Source organism: Annulohypoxylon maeteangense, assembly GCF_022496945.1.
Source record: "Annulohypoxylon maeteangense strain CBS 123835 unplaced genomic scaffold GGS22scaffold_10, whole genome shotgun sequence".
In the NCBI taxonomy this organism is placed as follows: Eukaryota; Fungi; Ascomycota; class Sordariomycetes; order Xylariales; family Hypoxylaceae; genus Annulohypoxylon; species Annulohypoxylon maeteangense.
In genome coordinates this window covers 473,814-498,215 of record NW_025953257.1, presented here as the reverse complement: position 1 = coordinate 498,215, position 24,402 = coordinate 473,814, and the positions used below count along the sequence as shown (strand labels likewise).

General features: G+C 46.2%; 8 protein-coding genes across 8 annotated transcripts; 5 read left to right on the top strand and 3 right to left on the bottom strand.

Moving 5' to 3' along the window:
* Nucleotides 1-102: 102 nt before the first annotated feature.
* Nucleotides 103-1,427, bottom strand: GGS22DRAFT_165075 (dienelactone hydrolase family protein). The gene is made up of 2 exons (XM_047961625.1): nucleotides 1,063-1,427; nucleotides 103-991 (listed from the first exon to the last, which is right to left on the bottom strand). The coding sequence occupies exons 1-2, from the start codon at nucleotides 1,148-1,150 to the stop codon at nucleotides 336-338; spliced, it is 744 nt and encodes a 247-aa protein (XP_047818019.1). The 5' UTR covers nucleotides 1,151-1,427; the 3' UTR covers nucleotides 103-335.
* Nucleotides 1,428-4,082: 2,655 nt separating this feature from the next.
* On the top strand, nucleotides 4,083-6,167 carry GGS22DRAFT_165070 (amidase signature enzyme). Its single transcript, XM_047961624.1, has 5 exons — nucleotides 4,083-4,518; nucleotides 4,585-4,695; nucleotides 4,752-4,853; nucleotides 4,904-5,721; nucleotides 5,787-6,167. Exons 1-5 carry the CDS (start codon nucleotides 4,206-4,208, stop codon nucleotides 5,958-5,960), a joined length of 1,518 nt encoding a protein of 505 aa, XP_047818018.1. The 5' UTR covers nucleotides 4,083-4,205; the 3' UTR covers nucleotides 5,961-6,167.
* A 1,113-nt stretch (nucleotides 6,168-7,280) lies between these two features.
* Nucleotides 7,281-11,938, top strand: GGS22DRAFT_180230 (vegetative incompatibility protein HET-E-1; the record flags this gene model as incomplete). Its single annotated transcript, XM_047963744.1, has 2 exons — nucleotides 7,281-9,611; nucleotides 9,707-11,938. 2 exons carry the CDS (start codon nucleotides 7,281-7,283, stop codon nucleotides 11,936-11,938), a joined length of 4,563 nt encoding a protein of 1,520 aa, XP_047818017.1.
* A 203-nt stretch (nucleotides 11,939-12,141) lies between these two features.
* GGS22DRAFT_189311 (FAD/NAD(P)-binding domain-containing protein) lies at nucleotides 12,142-13,664 on the bottom strand (the record flags this gene model as incomplete). The annotated part of the gene is made up of 4 exons (XM_047964832.1): nucleotides 12,142-12,159; nucleotides 12,234-13,034; nucleotides 13,090-13,342; nucleotides 13,402-13,664. The coding sequence occupies 4 exons, from the start codon at nucleotides 13,662-13,664 to the stop codon at nucleotides 12,142-12,144; spliced, it is 1,335 nt and encodes a 444-aa protein (XP_047818016.1).
* A 1,268-nt stretch (nucleotides 13,665-14,932) lies between these two features.
* On the top strand, nucleotides 14,933-16,307 carry GGS22DRAFT_165062 (putative thiamine pyrophosphokinase). Its single transcript, XM_047961623.1, has 2 exons — nucleotides 14,933-15,235; nucleotides 15,293-16,307. Exons 1-2 carry the CDS (start codon nucleotides 15,192-15,194, stop codon nucleotides 16,203-16,205), a joined length of 957 nt encoding a protein of 318 aa, XP_047818015.1. The 5' UTR covers nucleotides 14,933-15,191; the 3' UTR covers nucleotides 16,206-16,307.
* A 271-nt stretch (nucleotides 16,308-16,578) lies between these two features.
* On the top strand, nucleotides 16,579-18,225 carry GGS22DRAFT_165058 (pyrimidine 5'-nucleotidase). The gene is made up of 4 exons (XM_047961622.1): nucleotides 16,579-16,906; nucleotides 16,954-16,982; nucleotides 17,056-17,517; nucleotides 17,586-18,225. Exons 1-4 carry the CDS (start codon nucleotides 16,818-16,820, stop codon nucleotides 17,774-17,776), a joined length of 771 nt encoding a protein of 256 aa, XP_047818014.1. The 5' UTR covers nucleotides 16,579-16,817; the 3' UTR covers nucleotides 17,777-18,225.
* GGS22DRAFT_194773 (cytochrome P450) lies at nucleotides 17,929-19,999 on the top strand. Its single transcript, XM_047965552.1, has 5 exons — nucleotides 17,929-18,225; nucleotides 18,278-18,428; nucleotides 18,482-18,541; nucleotides 18,595-19,197; nucleotides 19,274-19,999. Exons 1-5 carry the CDS (start codon nucleotides 18,172-18,174, stop codon nucleotides 19,918-19,920), a joined length of 1,515 nt encoding a protein of 504 aa, XP_047818013.1. The 5' UTR covers nucleotides 17,929-18,171; the 3' UTR covers nucleotides 19,921-19,999.
* Nucleotides 20,000-21,265: 1,266 nt separating this feature from the next.
* GGS22DRAFT_20135 (fucose-specific lectin) lies at nucleotides 21,266-23,817 on the bottom strand. The gene is made up of 2 exons (XM_047966458.1): nucleotides 23,028-23,817; nucleotides 21,266-22,973 (listed from the first exon to the last, which is right to left on the bottom strand). The coding sequence occupies exons 1-2, from the start codon at nucleotides 23,402-23,404 to the stop codon at nucleotides 21,794-21,796; spliced, it is 1,557 nt and encodes a 518-aa protein (XP_047818012.1). The 5' UTR covers nucleotides 23,405-23,817; the 3' UTR covers nucleotides 21,266-21,793.
* Between the last annotated feature and the right edge of the window lie 585 nt (nucleotides 23,818-24,402).

Sequence of the window (24,402 nt, the reverse complement as noted above, 5' to 3'; positions counted from 1 at the left end):
ACGATTTTCCAAGGTGTGGTTAGCGCTGGGACCCCGTAAATTGGGGCAGCTTATCCATATCATTCCCCAACGTAAGCTTCCATTCACTTTCAACATCATTCCTTGAAGTTCCTCAAATAGTTCCGCGACAAATTGAAGTCACAATATTAGCAATGAGGATATTCAGCAGTCTCATTCGACAAGGAAGGTTTGTTCAATTTTGCTTCGTAATCGATATCATAAGTTGATTGGCTTCGCGAAAACGCGAATAGTTTTTTTTTATAATCCACATTCCATAACACCTAATTCCAGACCTATCCGCATCAATCCAGACAGACAGATATCAAAGATATTTACTACTCATGCAAGAACTGGTTAAACCAACTAACAGCAGAGTCCTTAGCTCTAACCATAGCCACTCGCTCACCAGGCTTATTCTCATCAGCGCGGACCAAACCTCCATGCTCCACGCCGGCGAAGTGGTGGTAATCCCAGTCAATATTCAGCTTCGAGAACGTCTCGAACGTGTACGTCTTCAGCTCCTGGGTGTACATGGGGTCGTGCTCAGGCGCAAGAATTTGTGTCGGGACACCAATCTCTTCGATATCCTTCTTAGTCAGCATAGATGGGTGGCCGGTGGAGATAACGTCGATTAGAGGGGGATTGTGCTCCTTCGCGCCGAGCCGGAAGACGGCCCACCCGCCGTAACAGTAGCCAATGGCGCCGACTTTCTTGTACTTGGCCTTCAGCGTCTTCGCGGCCGCGAAGATCTCGGGCTCGCGAATCTCGCGTGCGTGGCGCTTGGCGAAGCCTACCAAGTCGAACTTGGAAAAGTCCCCGGCCAAGATGGGCGCTGGTTCGACGATCTCGCCTGCAAAGAAGTCGGGCAGATATACTGTTGCGTTGACTTCCTTGGCGAAGTGGTCGGCGAGAAGACGGCCGTTGGGGAAGGTCCATCCTAGCACGTCGTGGACGATCATGATGGCGACATCAGGGTTGTCGCCTGCGATGTCTATAATGAGGGTTAGTGGGAGATATTCCTTGGTCAGTAATAAACTGAGAGGGGAGGATGTCCTAACTTACAGACATCGTTGTCATTGAGTTTTGAGACTCTGCCAGTAGGCGTACCGCTCCACTTGAATCCCTTGATGCAGCACTCTTTCAAAGACATTGTGAGAAGTTGTAGCGGATAGGTACTAGGTATGTGAAGATCTAGATGAACTATTGGAGCTGTGCAGTTAAGGAGAAGGGTTATCCAAGCATGAATCTATCACCCCTTTATATGGCTCTGGTTGGGTAGACGACCTACGCGGACATAGCGGTCTTAGAATCCTTGCTCGGTTTATCCCGCGTTGATTCAAAGACGATAATCGCACAACCCTGCGGGGTATGCTAGGATTCTGTTCATCATTGCTACTCGGTACTCGCTCCAGATGGCTATTCCGAGGAACAACTGGGTACACTGGCTATGCTATTGGATACGGTGTTTACCAAATGCCGTACAGTAGTGAACCGGGTTATCGGTTTGTAGTTCGTGACATACTTAAGCTTGCTAAGTTTTGAAATTTTTGTATATGGAGCTGGAATCCGCTTCTAATACATCTCGAGACGAGCATTTATCCCTGTCCCCTATAAAATGAAAGCATAAGGGATTTCATTATGTAAAACAGTACCGGAGTTGAATAGCACCGGGTTTCACGGATTTGAGAGCTAACCCCACTATTCCGGTGCCTGATTTTCTGATTGGCCAGGATTAGCATAAACAAATAATCGCTCCAATCAGAAAAGCCAATTGTCTAGATCCGTACAATACCAAGAAAAAGTATCGCACTTGTAGTTTCCAAACAAGACCCGTTCATGAAGGGATGATTCTCCAACGGCATTTATTATATGAAGCTTATTTCAACTTCCTCGCGACTTATAGAATCACTAAAAATCGAAATGGAAATTACTCCTTTGCATCCTAAATTTTATTTCTTCGTGCAGTTACTGCGTACAAATAGTAGGTGCCTATCTCGGTACGAAGCACTAAAGTATGCCAAGTTTAGTACTTACCTAGGTAGTAAAGTAAAAACTTCACAGTCCATTCTTAAGCGTGACTACTCACTATTGGAATGATAGACATGGCCTAATTGTTTCTAATCGTAGTTTTGAACAGACGTACGCCTGTAAACAAAGAAAAAATACTCATACCGCCTTATTGAGGAGATATCATGATATGCGTGGAAACTAAACCGCAAACCTACATCGGCACTCGGAACACGCGCTTGTGCCGGGATCAACCGGATCTAAATTGGATCCCGAGCCCCGGAAACCATGCCTTTTAGAGCGTTGCCCTTGCCCATCAGCATGCAAAGTCCGCAAAAACGCAGTCATGCTAAGAAATTCAGTTCCATTCTTGTTTTTTTTTTGTATCTTGCGGAGTTTTACATAATAGAAAGAGTTCACAAGCAATTTACCTTCTCCGTTAATCATATAACTCTATTTCTGGTGCTATTTTCGCTCTTTCTTATTACGTGATGACCTAGTAATCATGGCCCGAGGCGGCTCCGCAAAAACACCATTTATTAGAACTTCTAACTCATTCCTCAATTGTCAAATACTTGAAAACGAAACTTAATAAATGAACGAATACCAATAAGCATGTCTCTAAACTAGTCTCGAGTTTAAGTTGGTACTACAAAACAACACATTGGAAATTATCGACAGCAAGGTCTGCGATAGCCACCTGACCCTGGCTGCTCGATAAAATCCATAAATACCTATTGACCGAAATATCCCCCGCTCTTAGCTTACACATGCTTTGGTAGGTAAGTAATGCTTGTCCGCCGTTGAACATGGGGATGGCTCATAACAGTGCGACACAGTACAATTAGCACATGAACAAAATATTAACGTCATTCATCTCATCTGAGTATAACTATTACATCTAGCTATGATTATAAGACGCGAATGCCATAGCTTACTAATTAACCTAGTGTATAATAGGACGTCACTATAAAAAAGGGCTGACTTGAAAAAAAGTTTGATCGGACCGCCGAGGGAATCGAACCCTCAAGCGGAGGCTCACTAGAGAAGTTAGAGCTATAGCAATTTCATCGATTGTAAGCACCGCCGCACCAACCCGATCATTATTTCTAATCTATTAGTAGATTATTATAATATTGAACCTTCTTTCATTCTATAAACCTTACTGCGTGATGAAGTTACCCGAGATTGGACCGTTCGTTCTGAGCATTGACCAAGCCCGACACCGTATACGACGCGTTACACGCGACTATTCTAGGTAATCTACTAGGCATGCAAACAATCAGGGACACTGTGTTAGGGGATGTAGCTCGACTCTCTGGACGTATGTCGCCACAATGAGGACCTATAAGGTTTCAGGGGGAAACTCCCTTTGCCCATGACCGCGGTAGCCTTGGAGGCAATCATCTGGTTTGACGTCTAAACTGATAAGTACTCTGGTGAATTCTACTTGTAATAGGAGTGGTGTTATCTACACTTCATTTGAAGTTTGTATACCGTTGGTATAATCATGGTTTTGGATCGTAGCCTTCCCAGCGGGATAGGGACCTACCTACCAGGTACCTAGTATACGGTGATCTGATCTGATAAGAAGCGAGGGTTCAACTCATGATCCTATGATGAAGTCACACGTATTGAATCTAGCAGTCTCATATACCTAGTAGCTGCAGCAGGTGGCTTTATGGTCTGGTATCAAGTAGGTATTTGGACTTTAGTATCACACTTTGGCATAGGTATTGAAGCCCAAGTGTTGAACTGAGAATATAATGATTCCGATATTTGTTAGTACCTATCCTATTACTTGCTTTAGTTTACCAATCGTTGATAGCGAGATCGAAATATTCCATCCAATTAAAATTTAATACTAGAAGTTGAGAATACTTCCCAAACGCGTTAGTATGAACTTCCCGATCATGTAAATTGCTTTTTCGATGTTTGGTAAATGTAAGGCTGCAGTTGGTTTACCCGTCGGGGTACGTCTATCAATGCCCTTGCCCGTAGGAGTACTTATCTACATGGTAACATGTAACTTCACGGACACAGCCCCTCTCAGTATTTATCTTGAATTGGGCGTACCGGTCTCTTCCTCTCTTCATATATCAGTAAGTTGGGAGATATCACTTCAAGTTGAGGCTTAGGCGATGAGTTGCTGTTAGCCTTCTGGTATAGCCACGCTCTTCCAAACTCGGCTATGCCCTATGCTCGGTTCCGTCTTTTTCTATCTTCTTTTCCCCCAACTTATACAAGGGCAAAGCCCAATGCAGCCTCGCTGTTGTTGTGCATTCTCCCTGTTCCGTGACAATAAATTTCTCAATCCAATTTCCTTCTGGTCTTCGCCGCAGTCTCATATTCGATCATCATCAACCATGATGGCCAAACCATATGTTTTAACCGCCATAGAGGTGCTTAATCTACTTAAGAGCAACACTATAACTGTTGAAGACTATGCCTCCTCTCTCCTAGAACGCATCAAGGAACGGGATAGCATTGTCCAAGCTTGGGCTTACCTCGGTAGGCTTTTTTCTTTTTTCGTAACATGCTATCTTCGAACATGTGGGCTGATTTTTTTTTTTCCAGATCCAGCATTCGTGTTAAGCCAAGCTCGAGCTCTGGATCAGGTTCCGCAAGAACAGAGAGGGCCGCTGCATGGGCTCGCAATAGGCGTGAAAGATATCATGAATACTAAAGGTACTTTAGTATGTCGTCAAAATTAGGAATATGCCTAGGTAGCTTATGCGTTCTAGATATGCCCACCCAGTTTGGCTCTCCCATTTACAAAGGGAACCAGCCTGGCTTTGATTCATCTGCCGTTGCCATATTACGAGCTGCTGGAGCCCTCATTTTTGGTTAGTCAACTAGTAATCTTTCACTTTTCGTAGTCTAATCTTTTCCGTAGGCAAAACGACTACTACGGAATTTACTGTAACTAACTCGGGAGGCGGGGATTTTGGACCAAATACTACTAATCCCCATGACCCGAATCGCACTCCGGGTGGCTCCTCAAGTGGATCCGCCGCGGCAGTAGCTGACTTACAAGTAACTGTTAGTCTTGGTGCACAAACTGGCGGTAGTATTATTCGTCCGGCATCATTCACCGGAGTGTACGCCATGAAGCCAACATACAACGCCATCTCGCCTGAAGGCCAAAAGACCTTTTCCCCTACCTTTGATACCTTTGGTTTCTTCGCCCGTAGTGTCGATGATCTGCAGCTACTCGCGGACGTCTTCGGTCTCAAGGATGACAAGGTCCCGCGAGAAATACCACTGACGCAAATCAAGGTTGCTTTAATCGAGACTCCGATGTGGCCGTCGGCAGGACCTGGTACAAGAGAAGCCATGGACGCGGCTGCGGGTATTCTCCGAAACAAGGGCGTACAGGTCGAAAAGGTAGACCTTCCGTCCGAAGCCAATGATTTTAGTACCCTGAAGCGGATACAGAAAGTCATCACCGTCGGCGAAGCCCAAGTGGCCTTTTTCAGGGAATATGAGGTGAATAAGACGAATTTGTCGCCGGACGTTCGCGGTATCGTCGAAAACACGTATAACTACACCCATAAGGAAGTCATGGAAGCTACCGATGCCTACGCCAGTATGCGGCGCGCCGTTAATAAGTTAGCGGAAGATTATTCGTTTATCCTCGCGCCTAGCGTCGTAGATGAAGCTCCATTGGGACTTGACGATATGGGCAGCGCAGCCTTCAACACCCTCTGGACGGTAAGTACTTACTTAATCTCGCTTCCAAAACCGGTATTGGTTCGTTGCTTGCTGACCTTCTATAGGGATTCCACATGCCTGTCATCAACGTGCCTGGATTTTATGGTGCCCATGGTATGCCAATCAGCTTATCTCTCGTAGCCCCTAGATATCATGACCAGCATCTCTTAAAGATGAGTAAGGTTTTTAGTGAGCTTTTGGGTAAAAGTAACCCCTTGGGCGTAAAGGTACAGATCTAATCTTTTTGGATCCTTTTGGAGAGCCGGTGAAGACCGGCCTTGATGTCAAGGGTGTTATTTCTCATGTATGGCACATGTCATAAAGTGGTAGTCGAGACTGGTCCAGATTTTGGCGTGGGGTAAAGGATGTTTAGGATAATAGGTTATTTACGTACCTAGGTATAGATTGCATAATGAAGAAGACAAATATTTTCGGGTGTGTGAAAAGATAGTTCCCAGGTTACTAAGGAAATGAGGCTCTTACGTGCCCATCTTTTCTTATTTGGGACAGCTAGATTTCAGTGAGGCTGCCTGGATGCGAGGTAATCTGTTAGGCATCGACTGTGCCAAGTACCTAGTAGTGAAGAAAGATAAGGGGGTTGCAAAAGGATTCGGCCGTGCGGTCCTATGTATTATTGATACCTCTCTAGTATTGGATTAGTGTTTCCGGATCGATGTGTGATGTGGCGCTCAATAGTGCTGAAGGTCGTCGTTTGTGTTACGTCGGGTTGGGGGAAGATTTATAAGCGAAGCACAGTAAATTCAATGCTGTCGTCACAACGGTCATCGTGACGATCCTTTGAAAACATGCCACCTACTGGTGAAAACTTGAGGGATCATTAGGAGGAAAAAGAGGAAAAAGAGGAAAAAGTCACTTACATGTGAACAACATTGAAGTCCCAGCGTGACTAAATTCCTAAATGAGTAAAGCGCACAGCGGGAACTAACTGCTCTATTCCGAAAGGAGGTTGGGGCGTTGCCTAAAATAGTAAAAGGCGGGGGCTTCCGTTACTACGGATCTATGTAGTTGGGGGCCAAAAGCTCAATAATTGGAAGTTTACGGTGTCCGAAATTGTACCGTACTGTACAATAGAACCAATAAAATCGGTCGCGGTTTGGGGTCAGTATCAACCTTTCATCCTTCTTTCACCTTGTGACCCCCTCAAAACTTGACCCCGGATTTCGCATTTTCGGTCTAATTATGTTGAGCAGCGGACTGCGAATCATTTTGAAATTTACTTTGGTAGCCTTCGCTTCGATCTTGATCTCTTAATTCCTTGTATGTTTGCCTCCTTATGTCTGCCCCCTGTTAAATGATGCGACATTTCTCAGGGTTAGCCAGAGTCCCACTACCTTCATTTTCTCATCAATCTCATCGATCTCTGAGCCACTTGATATTAGAATTAGATAACTTGGTATTTTTGCGTTCTCTTATGAGCCTTTATTTCAACCTTTATTCGGGTTGCAATAAATACTTAGGTACTCTAAGAACTCCAATGTCCAACCTCCATCATATCCTCGAACCCTCATTATTGCGTCTTTCAACTCCCCCAGATCAAGATGCGTCTCCTTCAACGGAATGATAATGGCGTATTTGAACTCACCAGACATTTCGCCGTGGAGGAACTTCCTAGCTATGCTATACTGTCACATACTTGGCTGTCAGAAAATGACCAGGAAGTTAGTTACGACGATCTAATACAGAGCAACGCCGAATCTAAGCCCACCGGCTACTCCAAAATCCAATTTTGTGGCGAACAAGCCGCCAAAGATGGCTTAGAATACTTCTGGCTGGATACCTGCTGTATTAACAGGAACAGTAGCGCTGAACTCCAGGAAGCGATAACAACAATGTTTGTTTGGTATCGCAACGCCACTCGGTGCTACGCGTATCTGACAGATGTTTCAGTCAAAAAGACACCTCGCAGTGTCACGGCTGATGAACCTACACGCCCATGGGAATTGGCCTTTCGTCGTAGCAGATGGTTTACTCGAGGTTGGACGCTCCAAGAGCTCCTTGCCCCTGCATCCGTCGAATTCTTTTCTGCTGAAGGTATACGACTAGGAGACAAGAAATCCCTCCAGTCAGTTATCCATGAGATTACAGGAATCCCATACGAGGCTCTCCGAGGTGACGCAGTGACGAATTTTACTGTTGATCAGCGGCTGTCATGGGCAGCTAACCGACAGACAAAACGCAAAGAAGACAAGGCATATTGCCTATTAGGATTGTTCAATATTTTTATGCCTCTCTTGTATGGCGAGGGAGACCACGCGTTTGAAAGATTACGACAGGAGATTGATAGGAAAGACGCAGAGAACGCCAAACGGGATTACCTCCTGACCACGTTACCTGTCGCCTCAGAAGCAGCTTTCAATTCGCGCCACAATCAGCACGAACCAACCTGTCTCCCGAATACCAGGATGGAGCTACTCCTAGAGATCGAACACTGGCTCGAGAGCCCCGACGAAAGGTGCATCTTCTGGTTGAACGGGATAGCGGGCACGGGCAAGTCTACCGTGGCTCGGACCGTCGCCAGGACTTATTATAACCGTGGTAAACTGGGAGCGAACTTTTTCTTTTCGCGAGGTGGTGGCGATCTTGGCAATGCCATCAAGCTAGTTACAACTCTTTCCCGACAGCTAGCGGCTAGGTTACCTCCCGTAAGACCCTACATATGTGAGGCTATCGATGGGCAGGAAGATGTTATGGGTCTATCCTTAAAAGACCAATGGCAGAGGCTAATAATCAACCCGCTATCAAAACTTCATTTCAACCACCCTCGACCGACAGTTCTAATTGTGATTGACGCTCTGGATGAGTGCGAAAATGAAGGAGACGTCCGAATCTTGATAAGGACCTTGAGTACCGCCAGAACGCTCACTAATATCCGGCTGCGAATCTTCGTCACAAGCAGGCCTGAAATCTTGATCCGCCATGGTTTTACAAAGATACCAGAGGTGGAACGCGAGGTCTTTGCCCTTCACGAAATCTCGCCAGATATAGTCGACCGGGACCTCAGCATCTTCTTTGAGAATCACTTCTCGGCGATCCGAGAAGAACGTGGCTTCGACGACGACTGGCCCGGTATGAGAATCATAAAACGTCTTGTCGAGATTTCCTGTGGTCTCTTCATATGGGCCTCAACTGCGTGTCGTTTCATCCGCGAAGGTAGACGGCTTGCCAAGAGCCGGATCAAGATTCTAATCAATGGGTATAGATCTGGTGCGGGTCCAGAAAAGCAACTAGACCTCATATACACCAACGTCCTTCGAAATTCGATCCAGCAGGACTACAACGAGAAAGAAAAGGAAGAGTTATACGGCATGCTTCGAGAAGTTCTTGGGAGCATCGTGATCCTCTGCTCTCCCCTTTCTATGGAATCATTGGCAAAGTTGCTCGCAATTCCCCTGGATGATATCAAGGATACCCTTGCCGACTTGCATACCATCTTCAACATCCCTCCCCAAACGTCATATCCCCTTCGTCTACATCATCCCACATTTCGTGACTTCCTTCTAAATAAGGAGCGGTGTAGTGATCTCGATTTTTGGGTGGACGAGAAACAGGCCCACCAAGCTTTAGCCGACAGCTGCCTCGCCCTTATGTCGAAGAAACTCAAAAGTGACATATGTGGCCTCGGATCACCCGGCACTCTTGTGGACGACATCGACCCCGATTTAATAGAACGATGTATCTCTCCAGATCTCCAATACGCTTGTCTCTACTGGGTTGAGCATTGCCGACAGAGTGGGAGGCGTCTCGCCGATGGTGATCCAATCGACCGCTTCTTCAGGGAGCACTTCCTTCATTGGCTCGAGGCTATTAACCTAATGGGTAAGAGCGCTGAAATGGGTGCCATCATAAGATTGTACCATGCCCTCCTTATGGTATGTTCTTTTCATACTTCCTACCATATCCGAATGCTTTCTTACCTGGCAGTCATATTCAATCTACCGAGTTGCTGACATGAGTGATGTTTTAGCCAGATGCTAATCCACGTCAATTACCGTTCGTCAAAGATGCAAGGCGATTCATCTTCAAATTTCAGAATATCATCAAACGGGCACCCCTCCAAACATACTGCGCGGCGCTTTCTTTTGTCCCCTCGACCAACGAATTGAAATTTCAATTTCGAAGTCAGATGCATCCTTGGATCAAAGGTATCCGAATCGCCGAAGCAGATGTACCGGCGGCTAAGGATGAGTTCAACTATGTTAGTGACCTAGCGTTCACGCCGGATAGCAAACAAATTGCATCGGGATCAAATTTCGAGGCCGTCAGATTTTGGGACGTAGCATCAAAAACCACGCTTGCCAAATACGAGGGTGCGACAGATAAGATGAGTTCAGTTGCCATCTCGCCCGATGGAATGACCATCGCGGCGGGTTCGGATGACTTCACAGTCATGGCATGGGACATTAAAACAAGGGCATTGCGGTATTCCATCAAAGCCCATTCTGGCTGGGTCAACTCCGTATTCTTCTCACCGGATGGAAAGATCCTTGCGTCTGGCGCTATGGACGAAACAATCGCGCTTTGGGATGCGCTTACTGGGCGGGAAATTAAACGGATTGACAACCAGTCGAGCTGTGTTAACACCGCCACCTTTTCTCCAGATGGTTCATTAATCGCGACGGGCTCCGTCGACGGGATGATCAGGCTCTGGGATGTTTCAAATGACTCGGAAGATATACGCTTAATACTCGACGGCCATTCAGGTTGTGTCAACTCCGTCCGATTCTCTCCAAATGGAAATCGAATCGTCTCTGGCTCTGATGATATGACAATCAAGCTTTGGGGTACCACCACAGGAACAGAGTATATGACGCTTAAGGGACATACGAAAAAGGTCATGGCTGTCGCATTTTCGCTGGATTCTCATCTTATCGCATCCGGTTCTGAAGATAAGACTGTCAGAATCTGGGACGCTGTAAATGGCACCGCGGTAGCTATTCTGAGAGACCATACGAGCGGCCTCAACTCTGTTCTATTTTCTCCTAACGGCAAGCTACTCGCATCAAGTTCCTTTGACGACGAAGTAAGGCTCTGGGATACAAATACTTGGGCACTAGTCGGTAAGCTTGACGACTTCGAGGAGGATATCAACCCTGGCATACTACCCAGCCGACAATCTTCTACTATATCTACAGGAGAGATGATGGAAAGTGTTATGCCATCCAAGGGCCACTCTAGCACAATTACTCGCGTAGTATTCTCGCCGGATGGCCAATGGCTTGCTTCCGGTTCAGAAGACGCGACGATTAAGATCTGGCTGAGGAAAAGGGAGCACCATAAACTTGGAGGCCATTCCGATAGAATCAACGACCTTGCATTTTCGCCGGATAGCGATCTCATAGCGTCAGCCTCGGCTGACAAGACTGTGAGGCTATGGAGTGTAGCAACTGGAGTGGCTTCTCACATATTTGAAGGCCATTCGGATAGTGTCCTCGCTGTCCTCTTCTCACCAGATGGCCAACTCGTCGCTTCGCGTTCCAATGACACTACAATTATACTCTGGGACCCATCAATAGGAGTGGCACTGGGTAAAGTAGAAGGCCACTCAGGACCGGTCAATGGTATCGCTTTCTCGCCGGACAATCGCTTTATTGTGTCATGCTCAGTGGATACGACGGCTCTTCTTTCCGACCTAGAAAACAATGCAGCATCTGTAATGCTCCGAGGTCACACCGGCCCGGTCAATTCAATTGCATTCTCATCAGACAGCAAACTACTCGTGTCTGGTTCAGAGGATTCTACCATCAGATTTTGGAGCAAATTGGGGGCGGGAACTGGCGTAATAAGGGACACACTTCCTATTAATTCCGCATGTTTCTCTCCCGACAGTCAGCTGATGGCTTCTTGCTCGATTGACGGGACTATCAGACTCTGGGACCCGATCTCCAAGTCCGCGGTAGGCTCACTCAATGTAGGTACAGTTGTTCGAAATCTTTCCTTTTCTAGTTGCGGCCAATACCTTGAGACTGACAGAGGAGTATTGAATATTGCCTCTTTTAACATTCCTTCTTCCTCTTCTCTCTTTTCTTCTACCCGTCCATATTCCCTATTTGTAACTCACGATTGGCTGAGGAGAGATATGGAAAATGCACTTTGGCTTCCTAATGAGTACCATGCGACCGACGTGGCTACCTGGGGTAACTTAATTGTACTGGGGCATTCAACCGGGTCAATTTCATTTATCGAGTTTAGGATATGATATTTATGAGCTATGAGTTATGAAAGATACCCGTTACCCCTACATAAAAATGACTCTTCTATCGCAAAGCACACTGTCTACCTAGTACCTTTTCCCTCTCTAAATACCTACCCAGTACCTGTCTACCTACTAGGTACTAGGTACCTAGGTAGGTAAATATCGACCTTGGTAACTTGAAGCAAAATAAGCCATGTCGCTTATCCTTACCTCACTGTAACTCCCTACGTCTGTAGTAGGATTGCCTCTTCCACTTACATTGTTTGCCTAGGTAAATACCTAGATTTCTTAATCTCACCAACCCCATCATCACCTGTTTTACTACCTTGCTCGTAGGCCGAGCCTCATTTTCGCATTTCTCCAGTCCACGAAGATACCCATCGACCACCTTGTCAATCTCATAATAGTACATCCACGACACGGAGGCCTGCGATATTCTCTTAACTCGTTCCGCAATCTCCTCGTCGACCGGAAGGCCCTCTGCTCGAAGCGTAGCCTTGATGCTAGTGAAATTATCCAAAACTTTATAAAGACGCTCGTAATGAGGAGACCTGATAGAATCAAACATGTCGAGCGCATCAGACAAGGGTCTTCCTCTAGGCAAAGCCCAGCCGATGATCTTGGTTAATGTATACACATCTTCAAGGGCAAATGATGCGCCAGATCCGAAATTCCCCAATAGGGGATGAGAAGCATCGCCGATAAAAGCAATGTTCCCGTGGGACACGATGCGCTTTAGACGAGGACCAGAGAATAATGCGAATTCCTGTGTTTCTCCTTTGGCGGCAAGATTGAGGATTTGTCGGATCTGTGGGCAGAAATCTTCGCATTTATGAAGGAGCGTGTGTAAGTCAAATGGTCGACCCCAGCTGGGCGGCTCCGCCCCTTCTTGCGGTCGACGTATACGGAGTGTCACCTCAAAGTCATCATCTCCGAGAGGACACGTATATACGTATAAGCCGCTAACATGCTTCCAAAAGATAGGAGCCCATGGTATGCCATCGATCTTCCTAACCTCGGACTTGCTAACGATAGTACGGTACACGGTCTGTCCGTTGTAATGAGGGGTGTTATTCGGAAAGCTGAAATTGCGAATAACCTAAAGCTAATATTAGTCTACATGTCGCCTTGTCTGGGGGTTATAGTTGTCTTACAGATCTGAGACCATCCGCTGCAACTAACAGGTCAACTTCGTCCACAAAACCATCCTCAAACGAGATGCGAACACGGTTGTCTGGGAGGTGTTCAACTCGAACCAATTTCTTTGACAGATTTATGTGGGTCTGGTCCACGTTCTTTAAAAGGGCAGATTGAAGTTTGGACCGGGCGAGACGGCAACTTCGGCGATCCAAAGGTACGTCTTTCGGATTGTATTTTATGGTCAACAGCTCCCCACTTCTCCCATTGCTACAATCACGGAGTGAGTAAGAGTAATCCTATCATTATTCTGGAAAAGGAACACTTACCGTCTTTGCTCAAGATGTCCCTCAGCTGACCGAAAGTAGTCGTTAGCAGTAAGGTGGGCCGCCGCACCGTTATGCTCGAGTAACTTCCAAATCTGTGGCTGTAGTGATAGTCCTCCCCCTGTCTCACTGATTTGGGGTTTCTTTTCGTATAACTCCCAGTCGATGAATGTGAGTCTTGCTAACTCGATTGCGAGACCAAGACCTGCTGGCCCACCCCCTAAAATAGCGACTTTAAGCCGCTTCTCGTTCTTGGTTGTATGCATTTTGAATGAATTGGGTAACCTGTGATGTTTGTAATGTTTCACATCTAGTTGTGGATCTATAGAAGATAGGTATCGTGTGCTTTTGTATAAAATTTGGACGTCGCCCGTCTGAGCTAGGACACGCACAAATGGGAGATACGATGGTCTAAGCCATTCGTCTGTAAATTGGCCATGCCATTATTGTGAGGCCTCTCGTACGCATTCTCAGTAGCAATAGAGGATGAAAATGCCTACTAGGTAAGTGCCTACATAGCTCGGGTAGGCACCCGTTATACTCAATATTGGCCATAGAGAGAAAAGTCAGCCTCGCTCGGCAGAGATCGAACGAGCCGGCTTGAAATTATGCTTCAGATTGTGCTGACCTACATGTCAAAATAGAGAAATATCGTCTACGCACTGTGCTTTAACCATCACATCTCGTTCCAAGATCTGAGCTTCGGAGCCTTATACACAGCACTGGGTCAAACACATCGAGAAGGATTCTGTGATGTAACGGCGAGTACCTAACTATGCTGCTTGGAAATTATATGTTAATACACTTGCCACACTCGACGAAAACTGTGTAAGCAGCCACAAAGTTGAGCTTGAGTGATATCTGACACTGGAGAGATATCTTGAGTCTCGTGGTTTCTATAACAGCCATCATACGATGCTATAAGCGTACACTTGCGAGCTCAAGCTGCGGCCAGTTAAGAGATCAAATGACGAAGTTACGAGCAAGTCAACATGCCATCAACTCAATCGGTCTTGCATGTAGATACGTGTATGACAAATAAAGGTACTGTAAGCTCTAATCGAGTACCCCTTAAGGTACCGGTATGTCGTTACACTAAAGGGGGTGGCTGGTAAGGCTAAAGGTCATCGTTCTGGAAGCTTTCGATATGAGATGCCACGTATCTCGGGTCCTGGCTGAGCCATACATCTTGACCAGCGTTGCCCCCTTTCTATGATGTAGCTAATAGCTGCCTAATGAACCCTTGCGATATCCTGTAGGACTTTATACTCATTCATACCTAGATGGTAGGTAGGTAGGAAATATTATGGTAACACAAATATTTCTGGCGAACCCGACGTTGCAATGGCTTCTGTTTTTATCAAGATAGGGCTAGTAATTGTACCCTACATGAAAGAGCATGGGATATAGTAGATAATTGTCCGCGGCGGCGATGTTTTCCGTTTGGAGAAGTGCAATTGTTGCCCGGATTTGAAGGGCTTGGGGTTAGGACAAGTGCATCATGTAAGCGATATATAATATGACCAGCGCCCCCTATTGGTGGCCTTGAATTACGAAGGAAGCTGAACCATGAAGTTCGGGGTTCGCTATATGATTTTTTGACTGCCTCCGATAGGTCGATAGTGAACCATTTCCCCGGTGAGCCCCGATACATACCCAGGTACATTTGCACCAGATCAGAAGAAGGCGAAATGAGGCAGTGCTGAATGTAGTAGTAGTAATAACTCATCACCTATGTCACAGTCCCCGACATTTTTTTATTTCCCCTTTTTACCAAGGGTGGGACCACGATCATGCCAGCGATGGGATTCTTAGATGTGATTGACGTCTGTGACAAGTAAGTGCCGCAAAACACAACTGACCGAGAACTTGCCACTAATCGCCGATTATGCAGCTTCCCACAGCATGACGATGCTATTTGGAATGCCTCCATGTCACAATTATGGCGGTTTTTCCTACCGGGAGATGATCGCGCATTTGGGTATCTGACTCAAGCTACCATATCTCAAATGCCGTGGACATCAGATTTCAAAATAGATGAGTCTACCAAAACCGTCCACTTAGCGCCAGAAGACATGAACGACATCGTCGCGTCTAGCACCGCCGCCATATCGAGGATTTTGAAAGTAGCCCAGGATGCCAAATCATTCCCAAGGCTTTTAAACTGGCCCGGGGAGAAATTTCCCGTCCTCGGTGCCCCGTTTCCTTTCGCGGTCGACCGCGCCATAGCGACGTACTTCGGGATCGTGTCTACGGGCGCGCAGCTCACGATTTTCGTGCGCGGTAAGACTGCATCCGTTACTGGGATCTGGATCGCGCGGCGTGCAGCCGACAAGCCTATGTATCCAGGCATGCTAGACAACGCCGCAGGAGGAGCGGTTGACTATGGCGAAACACCGTTCGAGAGTCTCGTGCGCGAAGCGGACGAGGAGCTGGGATTTGATGTTAAGGCCGCCGTGTCTGGCGGCTCTATCTCGTGGTTCAACATCAAGGACGGTGAGGTGGGGGGTGATCTGAACCTGGTGGAATGCGGGGTCCAATATGTCTACGACCTGGAGGTTGACGCCGAAACTGTCTTGCATCCCGCCGAAGCTGGGATCGATTGGTTAAGGCTGCTGAGTGTCGATGAGGTGAAAGACGCTCTACGACGGCAAGAATTCAAGCCAAGTTGCGCGTGTGTTATGATCGACTTTTTCGTGCGGCATGGGATTATCAATGCTGAGAACGACAGGGACTTTGCGGAGATTGTGGCGAGATTGCATCGTCGGCTGCCGTTGCCTACGACTTACCCGCTGAAGACGGCATGATGCGTAGCGTAGTTGATAGTGATTGAGTACCTATAGAATACCTAGGGATTTAGCGTTAAAATCCATAAATTGAAATGATTATCTCTCCAGGGATACCACCTATTTCGTCTCCGTCGTTCGGCATATCGGTCAATTAACCCCTGCCTCCATTTCGTCCTGGGAGATAGCTGCCCGAACATCCCCATGGGCGGTAAAAATCGCTGCCATCGGGGCATTCTAGCGAGGGCGATGCGCTATTGCGGAGGGTTGCATTGCAGCACGAGCCTCAACTAAGCCCCGCGAATGACCGCATCATCGTTATCGTCCCCTAACAAAACGCTTAACCGCTATAAGGCTTATTTTATTCCCTGTCTGCCTTATTTTCAGGGTTTTAGGAACACTCCCCCCGTAGCTGGCCATAATAACAGGGGGCCGGGGGTTGAAGAGGTCAGGTGCAGATATCACTCCCCCTTTTCCTCCCCCAAGCTTATTGGGGTAACTTGATTTTTATTATTTTAATCGATATTTGGACACTTGAAAATACAAGGGTTTATAATTGCATTCTATTTACCCCTATCTACTAATGTAATAGTCTACCTACCTACCTCCCTAAATATTTCCATATCATCCACCATGGCAATCACGGAGGTGAATTTGGGCTCGCAAGCGGTGCCATGTAGAAGCCAAGGCAGACTGGCTTCCAATATACCGGTACTTTTCTTGTGCGTTCTCCGATTAACATTACCCTGCTTATGCTAATGCGTATTAGCGATGTGGACGACTGCCTGTATCCACAAAGCAAGCAGCCCCTTTCCCACTTCCCCTGAGTATGTCACTCAACATAACTGGCTAACCGGGACTATGATACTAGGTGCTAGGGTTCGAGAAGCTTCCTCAGACTTAATAAATCGTTATTTCGAGAACCATCTCGGTTTAAGCAAAGAAGATACCATCCGGCTTCGAGAAGAATATTATAAGAACTTCGGGTTAATTGTTGAGGGACTAGTCTACAACCATAAGATCGACCCCCTGCAATATAACTCCATGGTAGACGACTCTATTGCGCTCGATTCCCTGATAAAGCCTGATCCTAAACTCCGCCAATTGCTACAGGACATCGACAAGTCTAAGGTCCGGCTCTGGTTATTCACCAATGCTTATGTTACACATGCTAGAAGGGTCGTGCGGCTGTTAGGCGTAGATGACTTCTTTGAGGGCGTGACTTACTGCGATTATGCCAGAGTGCCACTGGTCTGCAAACCCCAAGCGAAGATGTTCGAGGAGGCAATGAGAGCAGCTGGTGTCGAAAGTAACACAGATTGCTACTTTGTCGGTTAGTGATTTCTTCTCATATCATTTTTACACTTAGTTGGGGAAGTGCTAATCTAGGACGGGATGCAGATGACTCATTTACGAATTGTCGTGGCGCGCATGAGTTTGGCTGGACCGCGGTGCACCTAGTTGAGGAAGGACTTCCGACTCCTCCGTCACAAGCATCGCAGCACCAGATCCAGAGTCTGGAGGAGTTACGAACCCTGTTTCCTCATTTCTTTAAGGGCAACAATGAGTTTCTTAGTACTTCACATCTCTAATGGCCTATTTTATATCTTGTTCATGGTAACCCTGATTTTGGACGTACTTTGCAGAATTGGGGTTAGGGTTAGGGTTGTCCTTGAAAAGATTAGTCAGCGACCCCCCTATCTTGTGGAAGCTGGGCAAACGTGTTGGAGTGTTGGAATTATATCTAAAAATGGTAGCAGATACTATCATAATTGATTCCCGACCAACATTGCTGCCGCCTTTCCCCGTTGCCACCCGTTGAGGCTTTTTAATGTCGTCGTTCACTTAAAAACATGATCTTGCCGTCATTTTTTGGACGCGAAGAAATAACAATGAATGTACTTCGAACTAACACTCTCCAATTACTTGTTCTCTGTGCGTAATATTAAACCAAGAGATTTCACTTTATTTCTGGCCGAACTTTGCAATGGATGCTGTCAAAAAGCTATTGGGTTGCACATGTTCAGTGCTTGTACTTTATGTAAGAAGGAGAAACGTGAATGAGCTTCTTTTACTGATGTTAGGGCGTTAAGTATGTCATCGCGTTCGGATATCGCCTTTTGTTTCACCCTCTTCGAAAATATCCTGGGCCTTTTATTGCCAAGCTCACAGAAGTGTACGGTGGGTTCTTTGCGCTAACGAAAAGCCTCCATATTGAGACATATAAAAGCCACTTAAAATATGGTAGGTTGTTTACCCATCTTCCTATCTTATTATCACCTGCTAATGCTGAGTAGGTCCTGTCGTGAGGCAAGCTCCCAACCGGCTCGTTTTCAATTCAGCTACAGCCTTACAAGGTACTCCCTTTCAACCCCTTTTTACTTGGTAGCATTGTAATAACAATGAGAAGCCATCTACAAAAATGACCTACTCGCGAAGTCTTACGTCTATTCTGCTGCTCAACCTGACCAACATAACATTTTCACGACGACAAGCAAGGCCGAGCATCGCCCTAAGAGAAGACTAGTCAGCCAAGTTCTCTCGGACCAGTCAATGAGGTCATTCGAACCGACTCTACTTGCACAGATCGATGTATTCCTAAAAATGCTGTTACAGTCGAACGAAGTCCCTGTAAACATGTCGCCCACCTTCCGATTCCTTGGTTTCAACATTGCGGGACTCCTTGGTTTTGGCTATGACCTTCATTTACAGACCGATGACACCTATCGATACTTAGCTGATGCAATAACATTAGGAAGCTATCGTGTTAATGCTTGCATGCAATTCGCATTCTTAGCAAGTTTGAAGCCTGGGAGAATCTTGGGTTTGTTTCCAAACAGTCTCCATACCAGACTGTTTGACATGATCAGAACGATGGTTTCGTCAAGACTCGCGCAACCAATAGATGCTCAGCACGATTTACTGGCTACCTTCCATAAGCAATCCAAGAGCGACAACCAGGAAATGAAGCTTAACGATATTTGGAACGAAGGTTTCTTATTGTTTGGGGCTGGTGAGTACCTGTCTCCTACTTACCTATCTTTTCAGTACCCCACAACTTTTCATCTGGGGCTGATAGCGATATCTAGGTGGCGACACAACCGCGTCGACGTTATCTGCCGCCTTTTTTTACCTTTCGCGGAATGAAGAGTGCTACCAAAAGCTTTCTGAAGAGATACGATCCACTTTCAACTCCGGCTCCGAGATCCGTGGTGGACCACGTCTTACTGGATGTCGGTATCTTCGCGCGTGCATCGATGAGACACTGCGCATGTCACCACCTATCCCAGGGACCTTGTGGCGCGAACCTCAGATTGATAGTAAACAGCGACCGGTCATTGTCGACGGACATGTCATTCCGCCTGGTACACAGATTGGTGTGAACATCTACAGCCTCCACCACAACGAAAAGTACTTCCCCGATGCGTTCAAATTCCAACCAGAACGATGGCTCGAAGGTAGCAAGAATGCATCGCATGAAGCGATGACCCCTTTCTCGATCGGGCCCCGTGGTTGCGCGGGAAAAGCATTGTCCTATCTTGAAATAAGCTTGGTTCTGGCGAAGGTATTCTGGTACTTTGACTTTGAAACGGCGTCAGGCGATATAAAAGAAAAGGGCTTGAAGATCTCCGAGAACGAGTTTCCTACATATGACAATTTCTCCCTACAGCATGATGGTCCACATTTGGTGTATCGTCCCCGCGATAGCGCCAAATTAGACCTAATCGCGGAATAGGGGTAAATCGACAGACTCTCAATTGGAATAAAAGGCATTAACCAAAGCTTTCTATGAAGCTATCCAAATCAATTCAATCCTGAAAAATACCTAAGTTTTTCATTGCCTAGGTAGTTTCTAAATTAATATAAGCAATTATTGATTCGCGCTGCTGGAATATCTACTAGGTAGGTAGGCTGCTTACAGGATGTTTTCCAACGTGATCTCCCCTACCGATGCACTCTGCTACCAACTTGCAGATCTAGCGTCATCACCTATTCCAACAGCTTGGAATATTTTATATCTCATATTGGTGGTAAGCTATGTACTAGCTTCCTACATATTCAATTCTTATTACGAAGGCTCGGGTCAAAATTCCGGATCATACGCTAATGGGCCAAACCTGCGTAGATTCAAAGATTGTCCCCTGTTGGCCACCTATTTTCTTAGCGCATAAGTCCCCTAAGCATGCTGGAGCTATGGGGGACAACTATTAGAATTTAGTGGGTAGATCACCATTAGGTCTCATTTTAGCTCCCTAGGGCTTAATACAGTGTGAGGATATCGCTTATCTAATCATGGACTGGGTAACAGCAGTGGCAAATTTCGACCTGAACTTTCTCAAGGATAGATAGTACAAAATTAAAAGCTAGAACTTGCTGATAATAGACCATAGTTGCTAAATCAAGGATGCCAATCCACTTGGTGTTGCAAAACTGTGGAATGCGGACAAACTAATGTGCACCAACACTGCTATTTGGGATTATATCGCAGCTTAGTAATCCGGTTCTTCAACCTTCTAACATCCACTTATTAACAGTTGTCGTTAACAATAAATTAGCTATGGTATAACAGAAGTGTATCGTGGGTTTCGTTATAATATGGAATGATTTTGTTAATACTTGAAGGGAAAATAAGGGTTCGTATTTGTACAGCTTCTGATGACTAAACAATTTCTTTACGGGTCAAGGTTGGGGTGAGGTTGGGGTTAGGGTTAGTTTCTTGATCGCCGTTTACGTAATCTGTTTACGTAATAACAGCTTCGTTCCATGACTAATCCTTCTATTTATTCCATTCCTGTTTGTCGAAATGTTATGAAATTTCATTCGAGTACAAGATTAAAATCTCTGAGCTACAAAATCTTTTATTACTGTCATTTTTCGAAAAGTCTCGATATCATGGTGAATTTGAAGGGAAAGCGTTACTTGGATACCGTACCTAGTAGGTACTGGCCTAGGGTGTTGGCCCTGATGTAATTCACTCTCAGCGATGACGCGTCCCCCGCGATAGGGCGGTAGGTTCCCGCTATATAAAGAACTTCCAACATCATTCCTATCTACATTCTAAACAAAACTTATTCCAACTATTATTTAATTGTCAGGTAACATTTCGATAATATTTTTATAAGCATGTCATGAAATATTGTCTTCAACAATAAACGATCATTTGAATTATATCCTCGAGTTATCGCAATCAGCCGTACCCCCAATGCGCTAAACAGGCGTTGTTTTAGTGGGCATCGGCGCTATCATCTTCACTCAACCTTCTAACACTTATTTTCATACCACGAGTACGGATGCTGTTTGAACTTAATTAATCTCTATTGAAAAACCCATGAAATCTTGTCTGGTTGGATATACGGTACGGTACATAGGTAACTATGGTCGCCAGGTACACATGAGATTAGGAATGAAGTCGACAGCAACACTTCCGCGATTCCACCTTCGGCATAATTGACTTATTCAAACTTGGCACTGATCGAGTCACCTTGACCAAGAAACCACAAAAATGTGTCGTTTGCCATAAACATTAGGTACTATTCTACTTAGGTATATCGTCTTTTTTGGGTATCTAGGTACATTTCATCCCCTACTATCCACGCTTAATCAAATGGCTATGCAACCGTGGGAACATTCGCCAGTTCTATCGGAATACCCGACTGACCCAATGTTTTCCAAACCAATTGGTTACTTGTGTCATACGCAAAAACATGTATGCCACTTACACCGTCGCTCACAGCTTTAGGGGGGCCCGCGAGTCTATTTTCGGTTGTTATTTCGTCGAAATCGTCTTTGGGTGTCCAGGTCTTCAGAGTGCTATCGTAGTGCTTGTGTAGGATATTACGTCCCTGGGCAAACACATCTATGCTATCCCATCTGGTGCTGATGACGTCCGGCTGGGATTCGATTGTCATATCCTTGCTAATACGAGTCCAGTTGGTCCAACTCCTATTCTTGTCATGATCGTACGAAAGGTGCCAAAGCCCGCCATCGCCGCCGCGAGCGAATACATCGATAATTCCCGGCGTTCTCGAAACAGCCACTGGAGGCGATGTCACAAAACCACGCAAGTCCTCATAGCTAGTCCAATTTGTCGACTCGGAATCCCATGATGCGTGTAATAAGTGGCTGTTCGCCCTCGACACGGCGAAAATATCGAGGCGTGTGTCGTTCCTGTTCCATGCAACTACTGCAGGGGTGAAAGGTTGCAAGTCAGGCCCTGGAATCGGTATGAGGTTGGTCCAATTGTCCTGGGGGTGCCATTGAAAAAAATTGGCATTGATCCCATTATCACCTTTGGCCAAATAGAAAACTTTCATGACTTCCACCTCCGGATCGTATTTTACCTCGGCGGGACTGCCAATTACATTGACACGCTGGAAAACGTTCCATACGTTAGGACCGGGATTGTCCCACACCTGATTTGCTTCATGCCATTTGTTATAAGCGAAGTTTTCGCCATTTATATGAAGTTCGGTTCTATTCATCTTCTGGCCCGTTATCCGATAATTCACGGCGATCGTTGGCGCGTCTTTGAAATTGATTCCTCCGCCTACGAGCTCCATATCCTTCCCGGAAGGGACGAAGTCCGTGTCGGATGTCGCGTTGACATTTCGGTATTTGCGGTACACGGATTGGGTAACGTTATTCGTCATGGCGAATATTTCTAGGTGAGGATACCCCCAGGATATTGCCGTCGGTGCTAAGCCTACTGACACGCTTGTAGGACTGCCTGTCATTGCGGCTGGAGAAGGCCCAGTGTATACATCGCTCTGCGCAGCACTCCCCTGGTCACTTCCACTCTGTCAGCACTCTCGAAAATACATGTTTAGGTCGTTATGAACTTACTTCGCATTCGTTGTCGTGGACGCCTGGCTCTGTCGAGTACCTACAACACCACCGACCACCGCACCAATAATGACGAGAATACAGCAGAGTACGATGAGTACAATCCTCTTTACACTCCACCTCCGGGGTAGAGCATTGGCTGCATTGGCTTCATTGGCTTCGTTGCCTTCATTCCCTTTGACACCCACGAGTGATACCTCTTTGTCTTGTAGTCCATTCGGGACTACTATCGGTGGTAGAAAAGGTTGGTTTACTTCAAGGCCAGTACCAGGTTTTACTTCGAGTCCAATGTGACCAATGTTGTATTGTGTGTAATTATGCACGACTTCAAGTCCCGGCTGATCAGACTGGCCATGATGGAAACCTGCGTTCGCCATCGCGACGCCGCTCTCGATATTAAGGCGTGAGGGTAGGACAGAGAGGCAAAGCAGAATTAAAACGAACGAACTGGATTAAAATAAAACAAGAAGACTGGAAAGCCAGTCTTCTTGTCCAAAAGTCATCTCAATCGCTGCAAGGCAATGGATTCAGCCCCTAGACGGGTGGGTTTCAGAGTCGCCTAGCTCGGCTAAGGACCTAAGGCTGCAGGTCTACCGTCTAACCAACACAACCACACTTTCACGCAATTAGGTACGGTTCAGCTGGCTTACCTGTACAAACTCGCCCGAAAGACGGCCTAATGCCAACATTGAATTGCTGATGGAATTACGAAGACTAACACCTATTACCTATCTATCTCTATAAGAACACTTCAGTATGCTGGATTTATTGTTTCGAATACCTACCACGCGTAAAGCCAATTTCGGTAATGGAGAGCGCAGTAGCAGTACTATGGTAGGCCGCCAAGATAACAAGATTCAGGGGTACTAGTTGCGATATCATTGGCAACATATACGACGCTATTTCAAGATCCCAGCGCCTAAGATCGACCCGCTAATACAGCCCTAAATTCTTACATACATGGGTAGAGGCTCACCTACTATGTAAGACTCGAGAGTCCTATCCAAGTTCTAATAGACATAAACGAAGTTTGGGTTTTCCTTATCCGTCAGATTCTGGAATGCCGTCGCATTTAAACCCTCGGCGTTGTCCGTTATTACACCACTTTCCCGCAAAGCAGCCCGAATCCTCTCTTTTCGTCGATTCTCCCATTTGAACGCGTAGCGGAAGACGAAGAATAACAGGAATTCGGCGAAGTTAGCGACAAGCAGAGAGCCGATGCCAAGATGATAGGACGGCGCTTGCTCTGCCCTATAAAAGAAGGGGCTAACGATATTACCCACACACGAACCGAACCAGATCATACCCGCCACGATCATTTTCTTAGACTGTCCCCCCGTGTTACTTGTCACAAGGGACAATGAAATAACGAATG

Coding starts and splice junctions, on each gene's coding strand:
- GGS22DRAFT_165075 (XM_047961625.1), bottom strand. CDS start 1,150: ATGTCTTTGAAAGAGTGCTGCATCAAGGGATTCAAGTGGAGCGGTACG. Junction 992..1,062: donor ACTCAATGACAACGATGTCT/GTAAGTTAGGAC, acceptor CCCTCATTATAG/ACATCGCAGGCGACAACCCT.
- GGS22DRAFT_194773 (XM_047965552.1), top strand. CDS start 18,172: ATGGATGCTGTCAAAAAGCTATTGGGTTGCACATGTTCAGTGCTTGTA. Junction 18,226..18,277: donor GTTCAGTGCTTGTACTTTAT/GTAAGAAGGAGA, acceptor TAGGGCGTTAAG/TATGTCATCGCGTTCGGATA. Junction 18,542..18,594: donor TTCAGCTACAGCCTTACAAG/GTACTCCCTTTC, acceptor AACAATGAGAAG/CCATCTACAAAAATGACCTA.
- GGS22DRAFT_165058 (XM_047961622.1), top strand. CDS start 16,818: ATGGCAATCACGGAGGTGAATTTGGGCTCGCAAGCGGTGCCATGTAGA. Junction 16,983..17,055: donor CGACTGCCTGTATCCACAAA/GCAAGCAGCCCC, acceptor CTATGATACTAG/GTGCTAGGGTTCGAGAAGCT. Junction 17,518..17,585: donor CACAGATTGCTACTTTGTCG/GTTAGTGATTTC, acceptor GACGGGATGCAG/ATGACTCATTTACGAATTGT.
- GGS22DRAFT_165062 (XM_047961623.1), top strand. CDS start 15,192: ATGCCAGCGATGGGATTCTTAGATGTGATTGACGTCTGTGACAA. Junction 15,236..15,292: donor GTGATTGACGTCTGTGACAA/GTAAGTGCCGCA, acceptor CCGATTATGCAG/CTTCCCACAGCATGACGATG.
- GGS22DRAFT_20135 (XM_047966458.1), bottom strand. CDS start 23,404: ATGGCGAACGCAGGTTTCCATCATGGCCAGTCTGATCAGCCGGGACTT. Junction 22,974..23,027: donor TCCACGACAACGAATGCGAA/GTAAGTTCATAA, acceptor ACAGAGTGGAAG/TGACCAGGGGAGTGCTGCGC.
- GGS22DRAFT_165070 (XM_047961624.1), top strand. CDS start 4,206: ATGCTCGGTTCCGTCTTTTTCTATCTTCTTTTCCCCCAACTTATACAA. Junction 4,854..4,903: donor TGCTGGAGCCCTCATTTTTG/GTTAGTCAACTA, acceptor TCTTTTCCGTAG/GCAAAACGACTACTACGGAA. Junction 5,722..5,786: donor CCTTCAACACCCTCTGGACG/GTAAGTACTTAC, acceptor GACCTTCTATAG/GGATTCCACATGCCTGTCAT.